General features: G+C 45.4%; 1 protein-coding gene across 1 annotated transcript in view; it reads left to right on the top strand.

Moving 5' to 3' along the window:
- Positions 1-19,821, top strand: part of GARNL3 (GTPase activating Rap/RanGAP domain like 3) — a 55,557-nt gene that overhangs the window by 1,851 nt on the left and 33,885 nt on the right. Inside the window, exon 2 of the mRNA XM_015820008.2 lies at positions 17,650-17,719. Within this exon, the coding sequence (XP_015675494.2) occupies positions 17,650-17,719 (70 nt within the window). The remainder of the gene's footprint in view (positions 1-17,649; positions 17,720-19,821) is intronic.

Raw genomic sequence — 19,821 nt, 5'->3', positions numbered from 1 at the left:
ACCCGGCCTATACCATTTCAGACAAATGTCTCTCCAGTCTCTTCTTAAAAGCCTCCAGGAGCCGAAAAGGCTGAGCTAAGATCTGTTGCAGCCTGCATCAGAATCTCCTCTGTGGCCACGGATGGGCTTGCTTGGGAAAGGACTCCAGAAATAGTCTTTTGATAGCCATTTAAGTAGGTCAACTTTTTGCCCAATGTACTTCCCAACGTGTCCATTTCCAGTTCCTACTGGGTGAGGGAGGGGATTGTCAAGCTACCAACCAGCACATTGCTGGGAAATTGCTTTTCGCCTCAGCTTGAAGGACTTCTTCCAGCTTCCAGTGTGAGCGATGTTCCTAAGAAGCCCATGTAGAAAACCCGTTTGAAAGAACTAAACGCTGCCTCTTCTCCGGGAACTCTGAAGGAATAAAAAAAAAGGGGCTGGGATTAACAAAAAGCAAACTAGCTTGAGTTCTGGCAGGGGGTGCCATGACAAACCGACTCTCAGCCTTTGCCCGGCCTGTTGCAAAACAAGGCAGCAGGCATGCAGAGTTATATAAATCAGGGATTTGTATTCAGAAGCGTTGCCGTTGGCCGGAATTCAGAGTTAATATTTTTGATGGGGTTGTAGGAAAGATGAAAGCAAGGACGAAGGGAAGGTTCAAAGAGAGCGGTTTGGGGTCACACACGTAGGCTGGCTATTTTCAAGGTGATTCTCTCCCAGGATCTTTGCAAAAGAGGGAAAGAATGCTATTTCCCCCCCCCCTCGCTTCAGATTTTATGTTTAGATTTTTTTTCTAAGGTTTGCCATTGAATTTCTCGCGCTTCGCGCTTCAACAGGGCGAAAACCAACCTTGCGGTTTTCACTCGTCGCGGTTAGAGTTCGGGGTGTGTGTGTGAAGAACTGCAAGGGGTCTTGGGACCTGAGACTGCCCACGTTGTTATAAATTGCAAATGCAGCTTTATTTGGAATATTCTGCGCAATTCTGGGCGTTTCCTTATTCTTTAGTAACCGAGGTGCAGGAAAGAATATCCCAGAGCCAGAGAAAATGTCTAAATCAGGTGGAAAGTGTACAAAATAATGTGGAGAATCTAGGTACTAACAAAACTTTTGCTGTGATCTTTAACTAGGTGAAATGGTGCCTCGTAGAGAGATAATTTGTGAACCAAGGTATCTCAAATGAACTAACTTTCAGATTGCATCCAAAATCCAGGGCCCATCTCTCCCAATTTGGGGAAGCTATGGCTGCTTCGGTGTTACTGGCTCCTGCTGCTGGGCTGCTGTGATGATCACGATCTTTGTTTTCAACGTTTCGTGACAGTTTCCCAGCCAGTCGTGCAATCCCTTGTTCGCTCCCTCCATCACGCAGCAACCACTTACCCACTAGGGAGGGAGGGAAGAAGGAAGGAAGGAAGAGTAGGATGGAGGAAAGGAAGGGAATATCTGTAAGGGTGTAATACAGGAGAAAGCACTCCTCCACATTAAGTTTTGTCTAGCACAGAGATGGAAATTCTTTGTTGAATTTCTGTTGTAAAAAAAACTTCACTGAGCTGATATTGATCAGAACACTTACGATTTGTTTCTACTAATTTCGCTCATTTTTGTTTCACTAGGTTTTTAAAGGAAGGGATTTTTGTTTGTTTGTTTGTTTGCATGTTATGCAAGGCTACTGGGAAATAATAGCCATCCTTCTGGAGCCACACGCTTTTGGCAATCCTAACTCAAATTCTTGAAAATTACAGGCTTCGTTTTATGGAAATGCAGGATTTCTTTCTGGCGAAATCTCTTTGAAGGCTTTAGAGTCAGTGCAGGATGAAAGGAACCCTTTCATGTTTTAGCCAGGGCTATCAGCAAAAAAACACCCGTTCCGTGAGTTTTGCAGAAGCTCACTGTCTTTCATCTGATTCCTATGTATTATCTTAAAAATGATTTTGAAAGCTCTGCGTGAACTCTTCATTTGGGCGGGTAAATATTTGCATTCCCATAGTGTGATGGTGTGTGTCTATGGAGCGAAATCTATCAGTCACACTTGAGTGCTTTCAGTTCTAAGAGGAATTCCATATCTATTATTAATCTTTTAGAAGGCGCTATGCATATCCCCAAATCTACCTTCCTTCCTTTTTATTTCCTTCCTTCCTTCCTTCCTTTTTATTTCTATCTATCCTTCCTTCCCATTCAGATTTCCTTCCTTCCTTCCCTCTCTCCCCATCTCCTTCCTTCTTTCTTTCCTTCCTTTCTTCATTTTTATTCCATCTCTTTTCTTCCTTCCCATTCCCATTTCCTTCTTTCCTTCCCTCCCTCCCCATCTCCTTCCTTCCTTCTCATTCCCATCTCCTTCCTTCCTCCTTCCTCCCTCTCTCTTTCCTCCTTCCTTCCTTCCTACCTTCCTTCCTTCATTCTTATTCCCATTTCCTTCCTTCATTCCCTCCCTCCCTTCCTCTTTCCCTTCTCCTTCCTTCCTTCCTTCCCATTCAGATTTCCTTCCTTCCCTCTCTCCCCGTCTCCTTCCTTCCTTCTTTCCTTCCTTTCTTCATTTTTATTCCATCTTCTTCCTTCCTTCCTTCCTTCCTTCTCATTCCCATCTCCTTCCTTCCTCCTCTCTCCCTCTCTTTCCTTCCTTCCTACCTTCCTTCCTTCATTCTCATTCCCATTTTCTTCCTTCCCTCCCTCCCTCCCTCCCTTCCTCTTTCCCTTCTCCTTCCTTCCTTCCTTCCTTCCTTCCTTCCTTCCTTCCTTCCTTCCTTCCTTCCTTTCCTCCCTCCCTCTCTGGTTTCTCTTCCCATTTCCCTCCCTCCTTCCTTCCCTCCCTCCCTCCACTCAGGAGAGTTGTATTGTCAAGAACATTGCCATTGTGATTTTCTGTCCCTCTGTACTGGAAAGCCAAACAAAACTTTTAGGAGGCGCACCAAAACAGATGTAAGAATCAGACTTTAGAAATGAAAAAAAAAAAAAAGCTTAAAAGATCCATTCGCCGTTTGTCGTCCCTGGGAAAATGTCCCCTTCTCCACGATAACCTGCCTTAAGCCATAAAACTCCCCTCCCTCCCCAAAAAATTATTTCCTTCGATATCAACTGATTTGTTTAATGGACTTGAACTGACAGCGAGTCAGTTCAATCGAGGCAGTGACCTTCGTTATTTATTAAAAAGTCTGTGGAGTTCAGCTTGGCATGAGATTACTGTTCCCTAACACAAAGTTCGTGCATTGTGGTGTGTGCTTAGCTGCCTCTCGGATCGTGCATTTCCCTTCCCCAGCCCGGCCTGGTGGATTGTCCCAGCTTGTACTAAAGAGGAAGAAAAAACAAGCCCATATCTCATTCTTGGAAGTGGTTGAGACTGCAAGCCTGGATTGAAAACTCAGCTGACTGTTGTGCGTCATAATTGTAGAGCCTTCCCCGTTTTCACCCTTCCTTATATATATAAAAAAACTGCCTGTATTGCTTTTTTTTTATTCATACTAAATAGCAAAAAAAAAAAAAAAAGCTGACAGCAGGAGGCAAGGAAAAAAGCAGTGAGCTGAAAAGAAGAAGTAGAAGTAGAAGTAGAAGTAGAAGAAGAAGAAGAAGAAGAAGAAGAAGAAGAAGAAGAAGAAGAAGAAGAAGAAGAAGAAGAAGAAGAAGAAAGAAGAAGAAGAAGAAGAAGAAGAAGAAGAAGAAGAAGAAGAAGAAGAAGAAGAAGAAGAAGAAGAAGAAGAAGAAGAAGAAGAAGAAGAAGAAGAAGAAGAAGAAGAAGAAGAAGAAGAAGAAGAAAGAAGAAGAAGAAGAAGAAGAAGAAGAAGAAGAAGAAGAAGAAGAAGAAGAAGAAGAAGAAGAAGAAGAAGAAGAAGAAGAAGAAGAAGAAGAAGAAGAAGAAGAAGAAGAAGAAGAAGAAGAAGAAGAAGAAGACAACAATAGTCCCCCCCCTTTTCTTGGTTTTTCTTCATCAGCTGGCTGCAGACAGGCCGGCTGAAGAGAGAGCAAAAGTTTTATGATGATGAATTAAAACTGCCGTCCTTCAGGGTGGCTGAATGGATAAGGCAGATGGAAAGTACAGACCATAATGGGGCATATTGAAGATGTTCCTCGTTGTTTACAGGGTGGATCGAGAGATAGCAAACTTGCACAATGCAAGAACAAATTGCGACACGATAGAGGCATTTTTTGTTGTTGTTGTTGACATAAAGATATTTGTGAACTGCAAAAAAAGAAAAAAAACACAGAGAGACTTTATTTAAACAAAGAAAGGATTCTCCGAAACCATGCAAAAGTGGAAACAATCAAACATGACGGGAATTATGCAACTTATCACACACACACCCAAAAAAGAGCCTCAAATTTGGTTGAAAGGAGCATTATCAATGCTGTGAGGCAGAGATATGACCCAAACATGGGGAGACTTAAACTAGATATGTCTAGTTTAATGAAGAGAAGGACTAGTGGAGACATGATAGCAGTGTTCCAGTATCTGAGGGGCTGCCCCAAAGAAGAAGGGGTCAAACTGTTCTCCAAAGCACCAGAAGAAGCAGGACAAGAAGCAATGGATGGAAACTAATCAAGGAGAGAAGCAACCTGGAATTAAGGAGAAATTTCCTGACAGTGAGAACAACTGATGAGTGGAATAGCTTCCCTCTGGAAACCGTGGATGCTCCATCACTGGTGGCTTTGAAGGAGAGATTTGTCTGAAATGGTTTTCTGCCTGAGTAGGAGGGTGGACTAGAAGATCTCCAAGATCCCTTCCAATCTTGTCATTCTGTATCCTGGAACTTATGGTAGTGATATGCGGACAACAGCCTTTCAATTACTTTCCATGGCTGATGACTAGCTATAATATTGTGAGAAAATGAACTTTCCCATCTATTCCAATCATCCTTTTATAACAGCTCCATCTTCTCCTTATCCCCTTCCTTCTTGCATGCAACGTTCTGGATATATTCTAGACCAGGGGTAGGCAACCTCGGCTCTTTTATGACTCATGGACTTCAACTCCCAGAATTCCTGAGTCATGCTGACTCAGGAATTCTGGGAGTTGAAGTCCATGAGTCATAAAAGAGCCGAGGTTGCCTACCCCTGTTCTAGACTTTCTTGAAATGACTCCTATTTAATTCAGGGGGACTGTGCTAGATCAGAAGGAGAGACAGTTGCCTTCCAGATGTGGTCTTCCCCGATGATGGACGTTGGGTGAAAAATATAATTTAGCAAATGCTCTAAAGCTATACATTCCTCTGCTGCCTTTACTTTTCAGTAGAGGAGAATATGTGTCGCTCATGGTTGAACTGTTCTAGAATATATCTAGAACATCGGTGCTCTCTGAGCTTGCTGGTTTCCTTGCAGACATTTCATCACCCAACTAGGTAACATCATCATTGCTGGAAGGGAGTGAGGTTTTTTCTCTGTGTTTACATACAAGTGGGTTGTCCTGTCAGTGTTATTGTTATTGTATAACTTTACTTATTGTTTGCTATTCATGAGTGAAGCCCATTGAGTTCTATGGAGTTCAGTGTCTAGGTTCTCTATTTACAATTGCAAACTTAGGCAAGTGGGATTTATGCTTTGATTCAATTGTTCCTGCGAAAAGGACTTTGTAACTACAAAGTAACAGGGCTGATCATTCTTAGGAACTATTTTGTAGATACGAAGTTACCACTACCACACTGGGATACTAATTCAAAAACAACAACAACAACAAAAAATAACCCTACTCTGCAGATACAAAGTAACTACCACTGGCTATTAATTCAATTTTTTGTTTGTTGTTTTTGCACTTTACATAAGCAACCACACCAGTAGATCAGGCCTTCGGGATCTGCTTTCTCCCGTTGTAAAACCTCCAGGATCAGCCAAGCTGGAGCCATTAAGCAAGCTGACGGAAAAATTCAGATCCCAAACTATGCCATTGTGGGTTACGGCTTCTTTGTGTGTCGCAAAATCAACTGCAGGACTCGATGACCTCCAAGTTCCCTTCCAACTTTATTATTATTATTATTATTATTATTATTATTATTATTATTATTATTATTATTATTATTATTATTATTATTATTATTATTATTATTATTATTATAAAGCCAGACTTGAAAATTCAAGAAGAGGAGTTTCTTAAAAGCAGCTGTTAGTGGCGGAAAGCTGTAGGGTGTCATCTGAAGGCATGGGTGAATTTCAGCTTCCGAAATGCTCCTTATCGTTATTATTTATTTGTTATGGAATTTATTTGCCACCCATCTCTCATGTCCAGCGACTCTGGATAGCTAGAGTTGTAACCCAGTGACAATACAGCTCTGGCTGTAAAGTGTTTTCTTGTTTTCTTGGCCTCCTCCTCCTCCTCCTCCTCCTCCAGTCGCAGACAGTTATTAACTCTGGGTACCAGCATCAAGGAATTAGAATATATTTGGAATAACAGAGTTGAAAGGGACCTTATAGGTTATCTAGTCCAACCCCCTACCCAAGCAGGAGATCCTACACCAGAGGTCCCACTTGGGCACCAGAGACCGGTTCCATAGAGAGGTTTTTCCACGGACTGGAGGGTGCGTGGTTTTGTGTGCTGCCTGCATCCCGTGGATGGGGCTTTGCTTGTTTGTGCGGACCGGTACCGGTCCATGGACTGGGAGTTGGGGGGTTGGGGACCCCTGCCCTACACCATTTCCGACAGATGGCTGCTGCCTTCAAATACAGTTAAAACGCTGCTGCCTTCAAATACAGGTGGATTAAAACGTTTTTAAAACATTGATTTGGACATTTGTCCCGTTTAAAACCCACTTCCGGCCGTTTGGACATCCATCGCCTCTTGGGGGATGGGGCTGGACTGGGTACCACTTTACTTATTCGGGGGAAACTACATCTCCCAAACTGCACCGCGTCTCCGGAAAGCCGGCGATTGGCCATCCAGCGCTCGGACAGGTGGGTTTTAATTTCTGGAGAGGGGCTGTGATTGGTGGGCGTGCTCAGCAGAGGGAGGGGACGGAGGGGAGGGGGCTGTTCGTGGTCTTAGAAGTCACTTCTAGGATTGGCCCCCGGGCTCTTGAAGGACGTGCAGGCGTGGGCAGCGATTGGCTGGCTCCGAGGAGGGGCGGGCGCTTAGTGCCTGAGGGAAGGGGATGCTGCCTGTCCAGCCGAGCCGGAGAACCGGCTGGTCCCGCGGCCGGAGAGATGGTCTCCGGCCGAGGCTGCCAGGATGGAGCCCAGCGGCGTGGAAGCCGCTTATCCGCGCCTCTTCGGCGCCACCCAGCGGTAAGGGACGGGGGAGAGTGAGTGGGCGGAGCCGGAGGCATCCCCGCCCACCCGTGGGAGGGGCTACAGCGCTGGTGGACGGAGCTTCTCGGTTGCGCAACCTGTAATTCTGGGGGGGGAGGGGAAGAGGGGAGGATGATGGGAATTGCAGTCCAGGGATGCAGGCTGTGATGGGGAGGGATGCTGTTGGTTGTCACAATATAAAAAAGATGTTGAGATAGGATAGGATAGGATAGGATAGGATAGGATAGGATAGGATAGGATAGGATAGGATAGGATAGGATGCAGAGCAGAACAGAATAGAACAGAATAGAATAGAACAGAACAGAATACAGTAGATAAAGGAAGAATAGAATAGAATAGAATAGAATATAGAATAGAATAGAATTAGAATAGAATAGAATATAGAATAGAATAGAATAGAATAGAATTAGAATAGAATAGAATAGAATAGAATAGAATAGAATATGCAGAATAGAACAGAACAGAATACAGTAGGTAAAGGAAGAATAGAATAGAATAGAATAGAATAGAATAGAATAGAATAGAATAGAATAGAATAGAATAGAATAGAATAGAATAGAATAGAATATAGAATAGAATAGAATATACAGAATAGAACAGAACAGAATACAGTAGGTAAAGGAAGAATAGAATAGAATAGAATAGAATAGAATAGAATAGAATAGAATAGAATAGAATAGAATAGAATAGAATAGAATAGAATAATAACTTTAAAAAGAAAGCATGCAAAGAAGAACAACAAAAGATGATTAGGGGGCTGGAGGCTAAAACATATAAAGAACGGTTGCAGGAATGGAGTAGGTCCAGCTTAATGAAAAGAAGGACTAAGGGTGACACGACAGCAGTCTTCCAATATCTGAGGGGTCAACCTCGTGTCCAAAGCACCAGAGGGCAGGACAAGAAGCAATGGATAGAATTCTTTTGTAGGACCTGGGATGGCCTTCAGAAATACAGGTCATCCTTGAGTTACGACCAAATGTAGGTTGCTCAGGGAATAGCAATAGCAATAGCACTTAGACTCATACACAGCTTCATGGTGCTTTTACAGCCCCCTCTAAACGGTTTACAGAGTCAGCGCATTGCCCCCCCCCCGCCCAACAATCTGAGTCCTTATTTTACTGACCTCAGAAGAATGGGGGGGGGGAAACAAACAACAACCCAGAATTGCAGAAGAGTAGGTTTGTAAAGTCTGACTGAATTGGGGTAGTAATTTGAGGGAGAATAAATTCCAGGTGCTTGCAGCTGATCCCTCTGCCCCCCCCCATGACAAAAATCACTAGCCATGAGCAGGAGAGAAAGACAGAAGGATGGAGGTGGTGGGTTTTTTGTCTTGCCCAGCAAGAAAAGAAATGAGCCTATTTGCATCTCTGAGCTGGGTGGAGTTCTTGTTTTGTTTTTTTGCAGACTTTTCACTACCCAACTAGGTAACACAATCAGTGTTTCAGTAGCTGGGTAATGAAGCATCTGCAAAAAAAACCCCAAAACCCCAACCAAGCTCAGAGAACAGCAAGGCATCTACCGTTCAACGCTGAGCTGCAAATATTCTTTTCTATTGGGATCTCAGTGTGGCCACGAGCTTGGAAGAATTGGCTGTTTGCGTGTCTTTCTTTAAGAAAAACATACCAATGAGGTCCCATCGGATTACAGTTATTTTGTCGGATGGTTTTCCCATGACGAGAGCTGGATCAAGCCTTTGGGAGTTTCCAACCCTTTCCATGCACAGTGTGTCAAAGTGAATGCCAAAACTGTGAAGCCGTTGACTGGGACCTTTTCAGCAACACTCCAGACCTAGAGAGGAGGAGGAGGAGGAGGAGGAGGAGGAGGAGGAGGAGGAGGAGGAGGAGAACTATGGGGTCCTGAGGAAGAGGAGGAGGAGAACTATGGGGTCCTTGGTGCTCTCTGAGCTTGGTTGTTTTCTTGCAAATGTTTCATGGCCCAACTAGCTAACATCATCAGTGCTAGAAGGGAGGAGGAGGATTGTGGGGTTCTTGGTGCTCTCTGAGCTGGGTGGTTTTCTTGCGGACATTTCATGACCCAACTAGGCATCATCATCAGTGCTAGAAGGGAGGTGGTGTTGGGAGGAGGAGGACTGTGGTATCCTTAGTGCTCTCTGACCTTGGTGCTTTTCTTACAGACGTTTCAATACCCAAGTAGGTAACAGCATCAGTCCTAGAAGGGAGTGGGGTATGCAAGGAGGAATTTGGGGTCCTTGGTGCTCTCTGAGTTTGGTTGTTTTCTTACAGATGTTTCATGACCCAACTAGGTGACATCATCAGAAGGGAGTGGGGTTTGTGGAGTGGAGGGAAAAGGAGGAGGAGGAGGAGGAGGAGGAGGAGGAGGAGGAGGAGGAGGAGGACAACGACAACGATGACTGTGGAGTCCTGGGTGCTCACTGAGCTTGGTTGTTTTCTTACAGACATCTCATTGCCCAAGTAGGTAACATCATCAGTGTTAGAAGGGAATGGGGTGTGCAAGGAGGACGAGGAAGATAGATGATATTACCTAGTTTGGACAATGAAACATCTGCAAGAAAACAACCAAGCTCAGAGAGCAACAAAGACCCCTCATTTCAACCCTGAGCTACAAATAATCTCCTTTATTGGCGTCCATGTGTAGAATCAAACTTCCCAGTGTTAGTTATCCTCTGGAGAGGTCATTCCTACAGGAGAAGAGCAGGCTGGGCCGGAAGGTGGGGTTACACATGTCATCAGTTTGGGATCATTGCATTCCCACATGAAACCCAAGCCCAATGAATTCCATTGACCCTTATCTGGTGCCTCTTTAGGTTTGATGGTCTAGGGTCTCCTGCTTGAGAAGGGGTTTGGACTAGAAGACCTCCAAGGTCCCTTCCAGCTCTGTTCTAATTGATTGATTGATTGATTGACCGTTAGTTAACCAGATCCTTGTGGTATAATCATAAACTCTTAATAACAAACTCTTCTGTGCTTTGAGCACCTGACAATTTCTCAAATACGTGTTCCTTTGCTTGTAGACGAGGCCTCAGCCATCCTGATCTTTGGGTAATTGTTTGGGCTCTGATCAATCCCTGCAAACTCTTTGAGGAGAGAGAATTAGATATATGTTCTTACTAGGGGACCTTTGCTTTGTGCCGGAAGATAAATCAGGTAAAGTGTCGTTTGCAATAAGAGTCTCGGGGGAGATCCTTTCTGCTAGAGGATTGACAGGACTGGGAACTGGATCCTGGCTCTCTTTGAGCACGGTTGGAAAGCCCCAAAGGAACTGTGAGAACGGCCCGAGAGAAGCCCATCCATCTCCTTGAAAAGTTATTTTTGAAACTTTTGGCATTCGGAATTGGCTGGCGATCCTGAACTTCCAATCAACAACTGGGATGTTTCATGAAAAAAAATTATTTTTGGCGTTCCCCCAAACTGCTTCCATCAGCTGGTAATTGTCATTTCACCCATTTCCCTCGAAATGAATGAATCAGACTCCCACATGCTAAATGAAAAGGGGTTGATATGCCTTTGGACAGTCTCCCGGGCGCATATGAACCCCTTCTTGGCTTAAAGGATGCCATTAAACTCTTCCGGTTCTCCAAAGATCGTCTGATCTCTTCAAAGAATTTTGGGTATAAGGGCAAAGGATGGCTCTTGATATGGATGGCTGGACTTTCATTGTAGGCTGAGCCGGAGGGAGGGGTCAAACGCGTCATAAGTCATGAGTCCCTGCGCGCCCGCAAGAGATCTAAGCCCACTCCACCTTGAATGCCTTTCTTATCTCCCGCTCATCTCCCTTGACTGTTAGTTGGGCAGGTTCTTATAGGGCGCTTAAGCTTGCAATCAATCATTACGCTCATTTGAACGGCCCAAATCTCCTGATTTCCCCGATGCTGGACATTCGTCTTCCATAATCCAGAAAATGAAAAAGACGGTTTAGACTCAATATGAACCAGTTGCCCAGCGTCTGAATTTTGATCGCGTGACACAGAGACGCCGGAACGGTCATAAGTGTAAAGAACGGTCATAAGTCACTTATTTTCAGTGCCATTGTAACGGTCACTAAACAAACTGTTATTAGCCGAGGATTACTTGTACACAGAAAACACGGGCTGGCACAGTTTTGGGAGAAGGGTGCAAACAGGATGTCTTTCCATCCTGGATGTGGATGTGGATGTGCTCAAATCTTTGTTCCTTAAACTCCGATGCACCCATTACGTCCAACTCCCTGAACGTTGCAGAAGGAGACGATCAGGACATCTGCATGAGTCATCCGCTTTGCCGAGGTTAATTCATTTAAATTCCATTTAAGGCAAAGGAAAGAAAATGGAATTGTTGCTTTTGTTATTTATTTATTTTATTCCAAAGGCTTGGCTTGTACGCTCGTCTGCCCCGAAGCTTCCAGCATGCTATTTGAAGGCCAGCATAGAATAAGTGCTTGAAGATGTGGGTCAAAGTCTAGGTAGACCGCAGTGGAGTTGCCAGTTTTGATCACGTGCTCCTGGGGAGGTTGTGATGGTCATGTGTGTTAAAAACACACTCTTCAGTGCCGGATTAACTTTGAACCGTCAATAAACAAATGACTGTAAATCAAGGACTTATCTATATCTTGAAAGCAAGGGTCCAATGACAGGGCTGATCTATCATTGGAGAAGAAGGCAGGGGATCTGTACTGGATCACCTATCTCCTCTGCAGGCTGAGAACGATTTTTCCCCCCTTTTTTTGGCTAGAGACCTTGGAAAGCTACAGTCAGCCAGCCTAAGAGTTGGCTGGACCGATGACCGTGTCCATATTAAGTCTCTTGATATGTCAAAGGAAATATGGAGGCATTCCTAGATGCCAGTCATGTTTTGTTTGCAAAACATAGAGATGATCGGGAGAAGCAGCAGGCAGCATCTGTGCGCCAAAGGTGGACAGGTGTGAACTGTGTTTTTATAGGTAACAGAATAACCGAGTTGGAAGGGACCTTGGAGGTCTTCTAGTCCAACCCTCTCCTCAAGCAGGAAACGCTGTACCATTCCAGGCAACTGCTTGTCCAATCTCTTCTTAAAAGCCTCCAGTGATGGAGCACCCACACTTTCTGGAGGCAAGTCGTTCCCCTGGTTAATTGTTCTCACTGTTAGGAAATTCCTCCTTAGTTCTAGGTTGCTTCTCTCTTTGATCAGTTTCCATCCGTTGCTTCTTGTCCTGCCTTCGGGTGCTTTGGAGAAATAGGTTGACACCCCCCCCTCTTCTTTGCAGCAGCCCCCTTAGATACTGGAAGACTGCTCTCCTGTCCCCCCTTAGTCCTTCTTTTCATCAAACTAGACATACCCAATTCCTGCAACCGTCCTTTATAGGTTTTAGGCTCCAGTCCCCCAAACATCTTTGTTGCTCTTCTCTGCACTCTTTCCAGAGTCTCAACATCTTTTTTATATTTTATATTTTTATATTGTGGCAACCAACAGCATCCCTTGAATTCACCACCATTGAATCTCTCCTTGATGAGTTTCCATCCGTTGCTTCTTATCCTGCCTTCAGGTGCTTTGGAGAATACCTTGACCCCTTCTTCTTTGGGGCAGCCCCTTAGTTGCTGACTGCTAAGCCAAATATTTGACACCTGCAGTGGGTGAGGACCCAGGCCAGCTTGGCAACTTCAAGAGGGGTGGACTTCAATTCCCAGAGTCCCCCAGCCAGCAAGGGGGAATTCTGGGAAGTGAAGCCCACCCATCTCCAGGTGGCAGAGGTTGAGAACCATTGATTCAGTCACAAACTGGCCCAGCAGAAATAATATTGTACATTGAAAGGCGGAGTTGCTTTCGGCCTTAAATTAAGATGCCTCTCTCTCCTTTTGGCACCAGACACATAAAAAAACACGCCTAACTCCTTTTTTCTCAGCTGACTAATATTTCTACTCGGTGGAGAAAAAAATGTATACTGTACTTCTCTGTTTGGATAAACCTGTCTTTGTTATTTTTTCTATCTCCTATTAGGGAGCTCGCCCATTCCCTCCCCCGAAGGGAAAAAAAAAATGCAGACTTGTGGCCTGGATCCAATTAGTTTTCTCTCTCACAAGAGATCTCAAGATCTTTTTAAGAGGATTCTAAGCAGGAGGAAATCATTGTCGTTGCTGTTGTTTGTTTGTTTTTTTAAAAAAAGAAAATCTCCCCTCGTTTAAAAATAGCAAATAAAATAACATTGGGAAAAAAAAATCAACTGCTAAGGATCGGAGAGCCGGTTTGGCGTCGCCGTTCAGGATCGTGCCAGAAACCAGGAGAGCCAGAATTCTGCTTTACGACTTTCTTTGCTATTGTTGTTAAGTGAATCGCCGCACAGTTCTTAAGTGAGTAACACGGCTGCTAAACGAATCTGGCTTCCCCCTCGACTTTGGTCGCAAAAGGGGATCACGTGACCCCGGGACGCTGCGACCGTCATACGTAGGAACCAGTTGCCAGGCGTCTGAATTTTAATGGGGATGGCGCAACGGTCGTAAGTGTGAAAACACGGTCATAAATCCCTTTTTCCGGTGATGTAACTTTGGACGGTCGCTAAAACAAACTGTTGCAACTTGGGGAATATCTGTATTTCCAACTGGAGCACCAACAGCTTTCTGCCAGAGCGTCTTTCCTACGGGGGACCTTGTGAGAGCATGGCTGTTGTTCCCCTGATAGAGTAACAACAACAACAACAACAACAACAACAACAACAACAACAACAATAATAATAATAATAATAATAATAATAATAATAATAATAATAATAATAATAATAATAATAATAAAGTTGGAAGGGACCTTGGAGGTCATCTAGTCCAACCCCCTGCTCAGGCAGGAACCCTACACCATTTCGGACAAATGGCTGTCCAGTCTCTTCTTAAAAACCTCCAGTGTTGGAGCATTCACTGCTTCTGGAGGCAGGTGGTTCCACTGGTGAATTGTTCTAACCATCAGGAAGTTTCTCCTTAGTTCCAGGTTGCTTCTCTCCTTGGTTAGTTTCCATCCGTTGCTTCTTGTTTTGCCTTCAGGCGCCTTGGAGAATAGCTTGACTCCCTCTTCTTTGGGGCAGCCCCTGAGATATTGGCACACTGCTATCATGTCCCCCCTCGTCCTTCTCTTCATTAAATTAGACATACCCAATTCCAGCAACCGTTCCTTATATGCTTTAGCCTCCAGTCCCCTGATCATCTTTGTTCCTCTTCTCTGCACTCTTTCTAGAGTCTCAACCTCTTTTTTACATCGCGGTGACCAAAACTGGATGCAGTATTCCAAGTGTGGCCTTACCAAGGCCTTGTAAAGTGGTATTAACACTTCACGTGATCTTGATTCTCTCCCTCTGTTGATGCAGCCTAGCACTGTGTTGGCTTTTTTGGCAGCTGCAGCACACGGCTGGCTCAGGAGCGGGTTATCATTCAGAGACTCAACGTTTATCCTTTCGGACCGCGGCTTTTTTTCTCTCCCTCAGTGAATCCTGTTTTCAAAAGGGAAAACTTTCCCCTCGGTCGCCGTTCATCGTCAACCCATGTCTGCTTCTTCTTCCGGTCTCCTCAACTTGCCCCAAAGAATCTTTTTTTCGGACATCTGGAGGTTCAGAGAGGAAGCCAACCCCCCCCCTGCCCCAAATTGGCGACTCCTAGCCCCCTTCCCCAAAGCATCTAGATTTCCCCCCAAACGACTTAAAGACTGCGATGCCCAGGTTTCGCTTAAAATTCCTTTCGCAATCTTCTTCGCAACCCAAGTCCCTCCGACCAAGAATTATTTCAAGGCTAGTTTCTGTGGCAACCAGCGGGAGAAGTCCTGGAGATTGGAGGAAGAAACCACCGTTTGTTTCCTTAAAAGATAAATAAAAAATAAAATAAAATAAATAAAGGAAGGGGAAGCTACCCTATTGGAGTTTCCGCTTTGAAAAGCGCCAAGTGTGCAACTTTTCTCTCCTCATATAATAATAATAGTAAAATTGGAAGGGATCTGGAAGGTCATTTAGTCCAACCCCCTGCTCAGACAGGAAACCCTATACCATTTCGGACAAATGGCTGTCCAGTCTCTTCTTAAAAACTTCCAGTGTTGGAGCATTCACCGCTTCTGGAGGCAGGTTGTTCCACTGGTTAATTGTTCTCACGATCAGGAAGTTTCTCCTTAGTTCTAGGTTGCTTCTCTCCTTGATTAGTTTCCACCCGTTGCTTCTTGTCCTGCCTTCAGGCGCCTTGGAAAATAGCTTGACTCCCTCTTCTTTGGGGCAGCCCCTGAGATACTGGAAGACTGCTATCATGTCCCTCCTCGTCCTTCTCTTCGTTAAACTAGACATACCCAATTCCAGCAACCGTTCCTTATATGTTTTAGCCTCCAGTCCCCTAATCATCTTTGTTGCTCTTCTCTGCACTCTTTCTAGAGTCTCAGCATCTTTTTTACATCGCGGTGACCTCCCTCCCTTTTGTTCCAATTTCGTAATATACACCAAAAGGAGCTGATCCAAAGATGTTTGTCACATGCCGGGTTTGTTCTCCTTGTCTAGGGGAAGAGTGGATCTTCAGAGAGGTGGGATCCAGCTTATTGACTGATTTATTTTCCTTACAGGTAATCCTTGACTTACCACCCTTCATTAGTGACTGTTCGAAGTTGCAACAGCAGTGAAAAAACTGATTTTTTTAACCGTTTTTCACACTTACGACCGTTGCAGCCTCCCCGTGCTCACGTGATCAAAATTCAGATGCTTGACAATGGACTCATATTTATGACGGTCGCAGTGTCCCCCGGAGTCACGTGATCCCCTTTTGCAAAGTCGCTCACAGTCTTCATCCTCCTTCCCACAAGCCCCCTCCCTTCTAACACTGATGATGTTACCTAGTTGGGTCATGAAACGTCTGCAAGAGAACCACCAAGCTGAGAGAGCACCAAGGACCCCACAATCCTCCTCCTCCTCCTCCTCCTCCTCCTCCTCCTCCACTCAACAGACCCCTCTCCCTTCTAGCACTGATGATGTTACCTAGTTGGGTCATGAAACGTCTGGAAGAAAACCACCAAGCTTAGAGAGCACCAAGGGCCCCACAATCCTCCTCTTCCTCCTCCTCTTCTTCCTCCTCCTCCACTCAACAGACCCCATTCCCTTCTAGCACTGATGATGTTACCTAGTTGGGTCATGAAACGTCTGGAAGGAAACCACCAAACTCAGAGAGCACCCAGGACCCCACAGTTCAACCCTGAGCTACGAATATTCTCTTCTATTCGTAGAGAGAGATCTTCTTTGCATGGGGGTATTCCCGCTTCTGGTGGTGACTCTTCCTTGTTTTTTTGGCTGTGAAAAATGTTTGTAGCCTAAGCCCCATTTTTCCAAAGTTGATTGCAGCCTTTGTGTGGAGGCTAATTTCTTAGAAGACTGGGGTCAAGTTCTCAGCCTGATCTTTATCCCCATCTCCACCCCTCTCGTGTTTTAAATATGCTGCAGGATCTAAAGTCCTCTTCCTTTTTTGGTGAGAGAGAGAGAGAGAGAGAGAGGGAGAGAGAAAAGAGAGGGAGAGAGGGAGAGAGAGAGAGAGAGAGAGAGAGAGAGAGGGGGAGAGGGGGGAATAAAGAAGAGACGGGGAGAGAGAGGCAGGCAGAGAAGGGGAGGCAGGGAAGGAGAGAGAGAAAGAGAAGAGGGAGAGAGAAAAAAAGAACAGAAAGAGAAGAGAGACGGGGAGAGAGAGAAGAGGGAGGGAGAGAGAGAGAAGGGAGAGACGGGGAGAGGGAGGGAATAAAGAAAGAAGAGATGGACAGGGAGAGAGAGAAAGAGGGAAGAGAGGCAGGCAGAGAGAGAGGCAGGGAAGGAGAGAGAGAAAGAAGAGAGAACAGAAAGAAGAGATAGAAGGGGTAGAGAGAGAGAGAAGGGAGAGACGGGGAGAGGGAGGGAATAAAGAAAGAAGAGAGAGACGGGGAGAGAGAAAGAGGGAAGAGAGGCAGGCAGAAAGAGCAGGAGGCAGGGAAGGAGAGAGAAAGAAGAGAGGGAGAAAGAAAAAGAGAAGAGAAAGAGAAGAGAGAGAAGAGAAAGAGAAGAGAGAGACAGGAAGGAGAGGGAGGGAAGGAGAGAAAGAGAAAAAGGGAGGGAGAGAGAGAGAGAGAGAAACAGCCAAATGCAATTACAAGGCATTGTCTGTCTCGCCCGTTTCTGCCCTGATCTGCCTGCCTTGACTAGAGATTGAATTGAATCGTAGCCCCCCCTGCTTCCCTCCCAATCAGAGCGCCCTTTGGTTTCCGCGTCCATCCCTTTCCCTTCCTCCCCCCTTCCCCCCTTTAATTCAAGAAGCCAGTCTCTCCACCGTGGTGGCTTCGAGACCTCCTCCCCATTCAGGAGAGAATTCCCCCGCAGTGATGAAGCCGGTTCCCGCAAGGCGGCACTGAGAACCCCCTTCGAAACAGGGAAGGAAGGAAATATATAAATATATCTATATATCTATATCTATATCTTTCCTCTTTGCCTCTCCAATCGCTTAGAGGGGTCCAGTTAGCTATGTCTACTAATGAAGCAATTCTATTCCAGTTCCGTCTCCGAAGACCTCGGCTGTAGACGGGGAGAATTCAGTAGGAAACACTACGGTTCAGTAGAGCTGGTAAGTTTTCATTTTCCTCCTTATTCCTTCGTCGTCTTCTTTCCTTCCTTCCTTTCTTTCTTTTTTTTTAAAGGATTCAAAGCCAGAGCTTTCTTTTTTTTTTTTTTTTTTAGAGTGGGGTGGGGGCTTCCCCAAAGGTTTGGGGTACCCCTTTCTCAACACCTCTCGGTTGCAAAATTGTACCTGTTTTACGGCCTGCCCGCCCTCCCGTTTGATGCAGAGGTCTCCTGCAACGGTTACAAATGAGACTGGCTCGGGTTTGCATCCTCGCCGTCGGATTTGGTTTCTCTCTGCCGGAATAGGTCTCTGTTGGCGTCTTGTTTTCCTTTTTATCTTTGGGTAGAAAGGTGCAAAATGCACGTCTGTCCAAAGAGGTTGCATTGAAAAACAGAAAAAAAAAAAACCAAAAAACCAACCAGAAATTGAGAATCTGTATTAGGAAGGACGGGGTGTTTGGGAAATCTGAGATTCAACCTGGTGGCTGGGAAGGTTTTGCTCTCTCCAAATTCCTCTCCTTTGGGGCCAGGTTTCTTTCGACAACAACAACAACAACACCCCCTTTGCCGTTGTGCCTTTCAGGAACCAAATTCTGGCTTTGATTTTTGGAGCCCAGATGGAGCGATATAAGTTGGTTCTGGAGGGATCAGGGTGGGACTGGGGAGAAGCCTCCCCCCCCCGCCTTGAATTTGATCATGGGAAGCACCTGCGTGGTGCTGACTGGTGCTGGCTGGAGAGTCTGTGTGCATCCAGGGCTACGGAAGGGGTCCGTTATTGCCCTGCAGCAATAATGTGCTAAAAGGGATGAAGCCTCTCCCTGTGTTTGGCGTGGGGACTTTAAATCTGATTTCATTGGAGCTGGTGATTTGACAGAAAACTAGTGCAAAAACAGTGTGGTGTCTTACGTAGAGGAATCACATTTTTTTCTCATTTAAGCTGGGCTGGCTGGATGTGGAGAAATGTATTTAGAATCTTCTTCTCCTTCTCCTTCTCCTTCTCCTCCTCCTTCTCCTCCTTCTCCTCCTCCTCCTCCTCCTCCTCCTCCTCCTCCTCCTCCTTCTCCTTCTCCTTCTCCTCCTCCTCCTTCTCCTTCTCCTCCTCCTCCTCCTCCTCCTCCTCCTCCTCCTTCTCCTCCATCTCCTTCTTCTTCTCCTCCTTTCTCCTCCTTCTCCTTCTCCTCCTCCGTAAAACTGTAAGTAGGTTGGCTTTTTGCTGTTACATTAGGTAAAGCTCAAAACTAGGGCCTGCAAATCATGGCTATGCACTTCCTGTAGACCCACCGCGTTGTGTTCATTCAGTAAATTCATTCAGTTGGCGGGATGTGTGGCCATTCCAGAGAGCCATCCTAGCAACCTGTCCTTTTATAGGCCTGCTTCACATCTGTCCAAAGCCTTAATCTGTCTCTCTTACGGCTTGAGAGCTGGACTTAAACGCCTCAATGTGTTGTGTAAACATGGCCGGTTGTGATGTCTTCAACAAATCAGAAATGAGCCATCTCTAGCTGAAGCATAAGCATGAGAGGTGATTGGGTTAATGCCTGGCCTTTAAGGACCTGAAATGGAGTCGTATGAGTCCATGTTACTCATTCTGATCGTCACATCACCCTGATCAATCAGAATAGAGTTGGAAGGGACTTTGGAGGTCTTCTAGTCCACCCCACCACCACCACCACCCCGCTCAAGCAGGAGACCCTATACCATTTCAGACAAGTGGCTGTCCAGTCTCTTCTCGAAAACCTCCAAGGATGGAGCATCCACAACTTCTGAAGGCAACATGTTCCACTGATTAATTGCTCTCGCTGTCAGGAAATTTCTCCTTAGTTCCAGGTTGCTTCTCTCCTTGATTAGTTTCCATCCGTTGCTTCTTGTCCTGCCTTCAGGGGCTCTGGAGAATAGGTTGACACCCCCCCCCCCTCTTCTTTGTGGCAGCCCCTCAAATATTGGAAGGCTGCTATCATGTATATTATACTTAGATCATGTATCCCTCTCTCTTCTCCTTCCTTCCTTCCTTCCTTCCTTCCTTCCTTCCTTCCTTCCTTCCTTTTTCCCCTTCCCTGCCCTCTCTCAGTCTGCCAAACAAATTGTCTGACCCCGCCATAAACTAGT

Source organism: Protobothrops mucrosquamatus, unplaced genomic scaffold (genome assembly GCF_001527695.2).
Source record: "Protobothrops mucrosquamatus isolate PMUCROS unplaced genomic scaffold, P.Mucros_1.0 scaffold1039, whole genome shotgun sequence".
Taxonomy (NCBI): Eukaryota; Metazoa; Chordata; class Lepidosauria; order Squamata; family Viperidae; genus Protobothrops; species Protobothrops mucrosquamatus.
The sequence above is the reverse complement of the archived record's forward strand: the minus strand, read 5'-3'. Positions and strand labels throughout refer to the sequence as shown.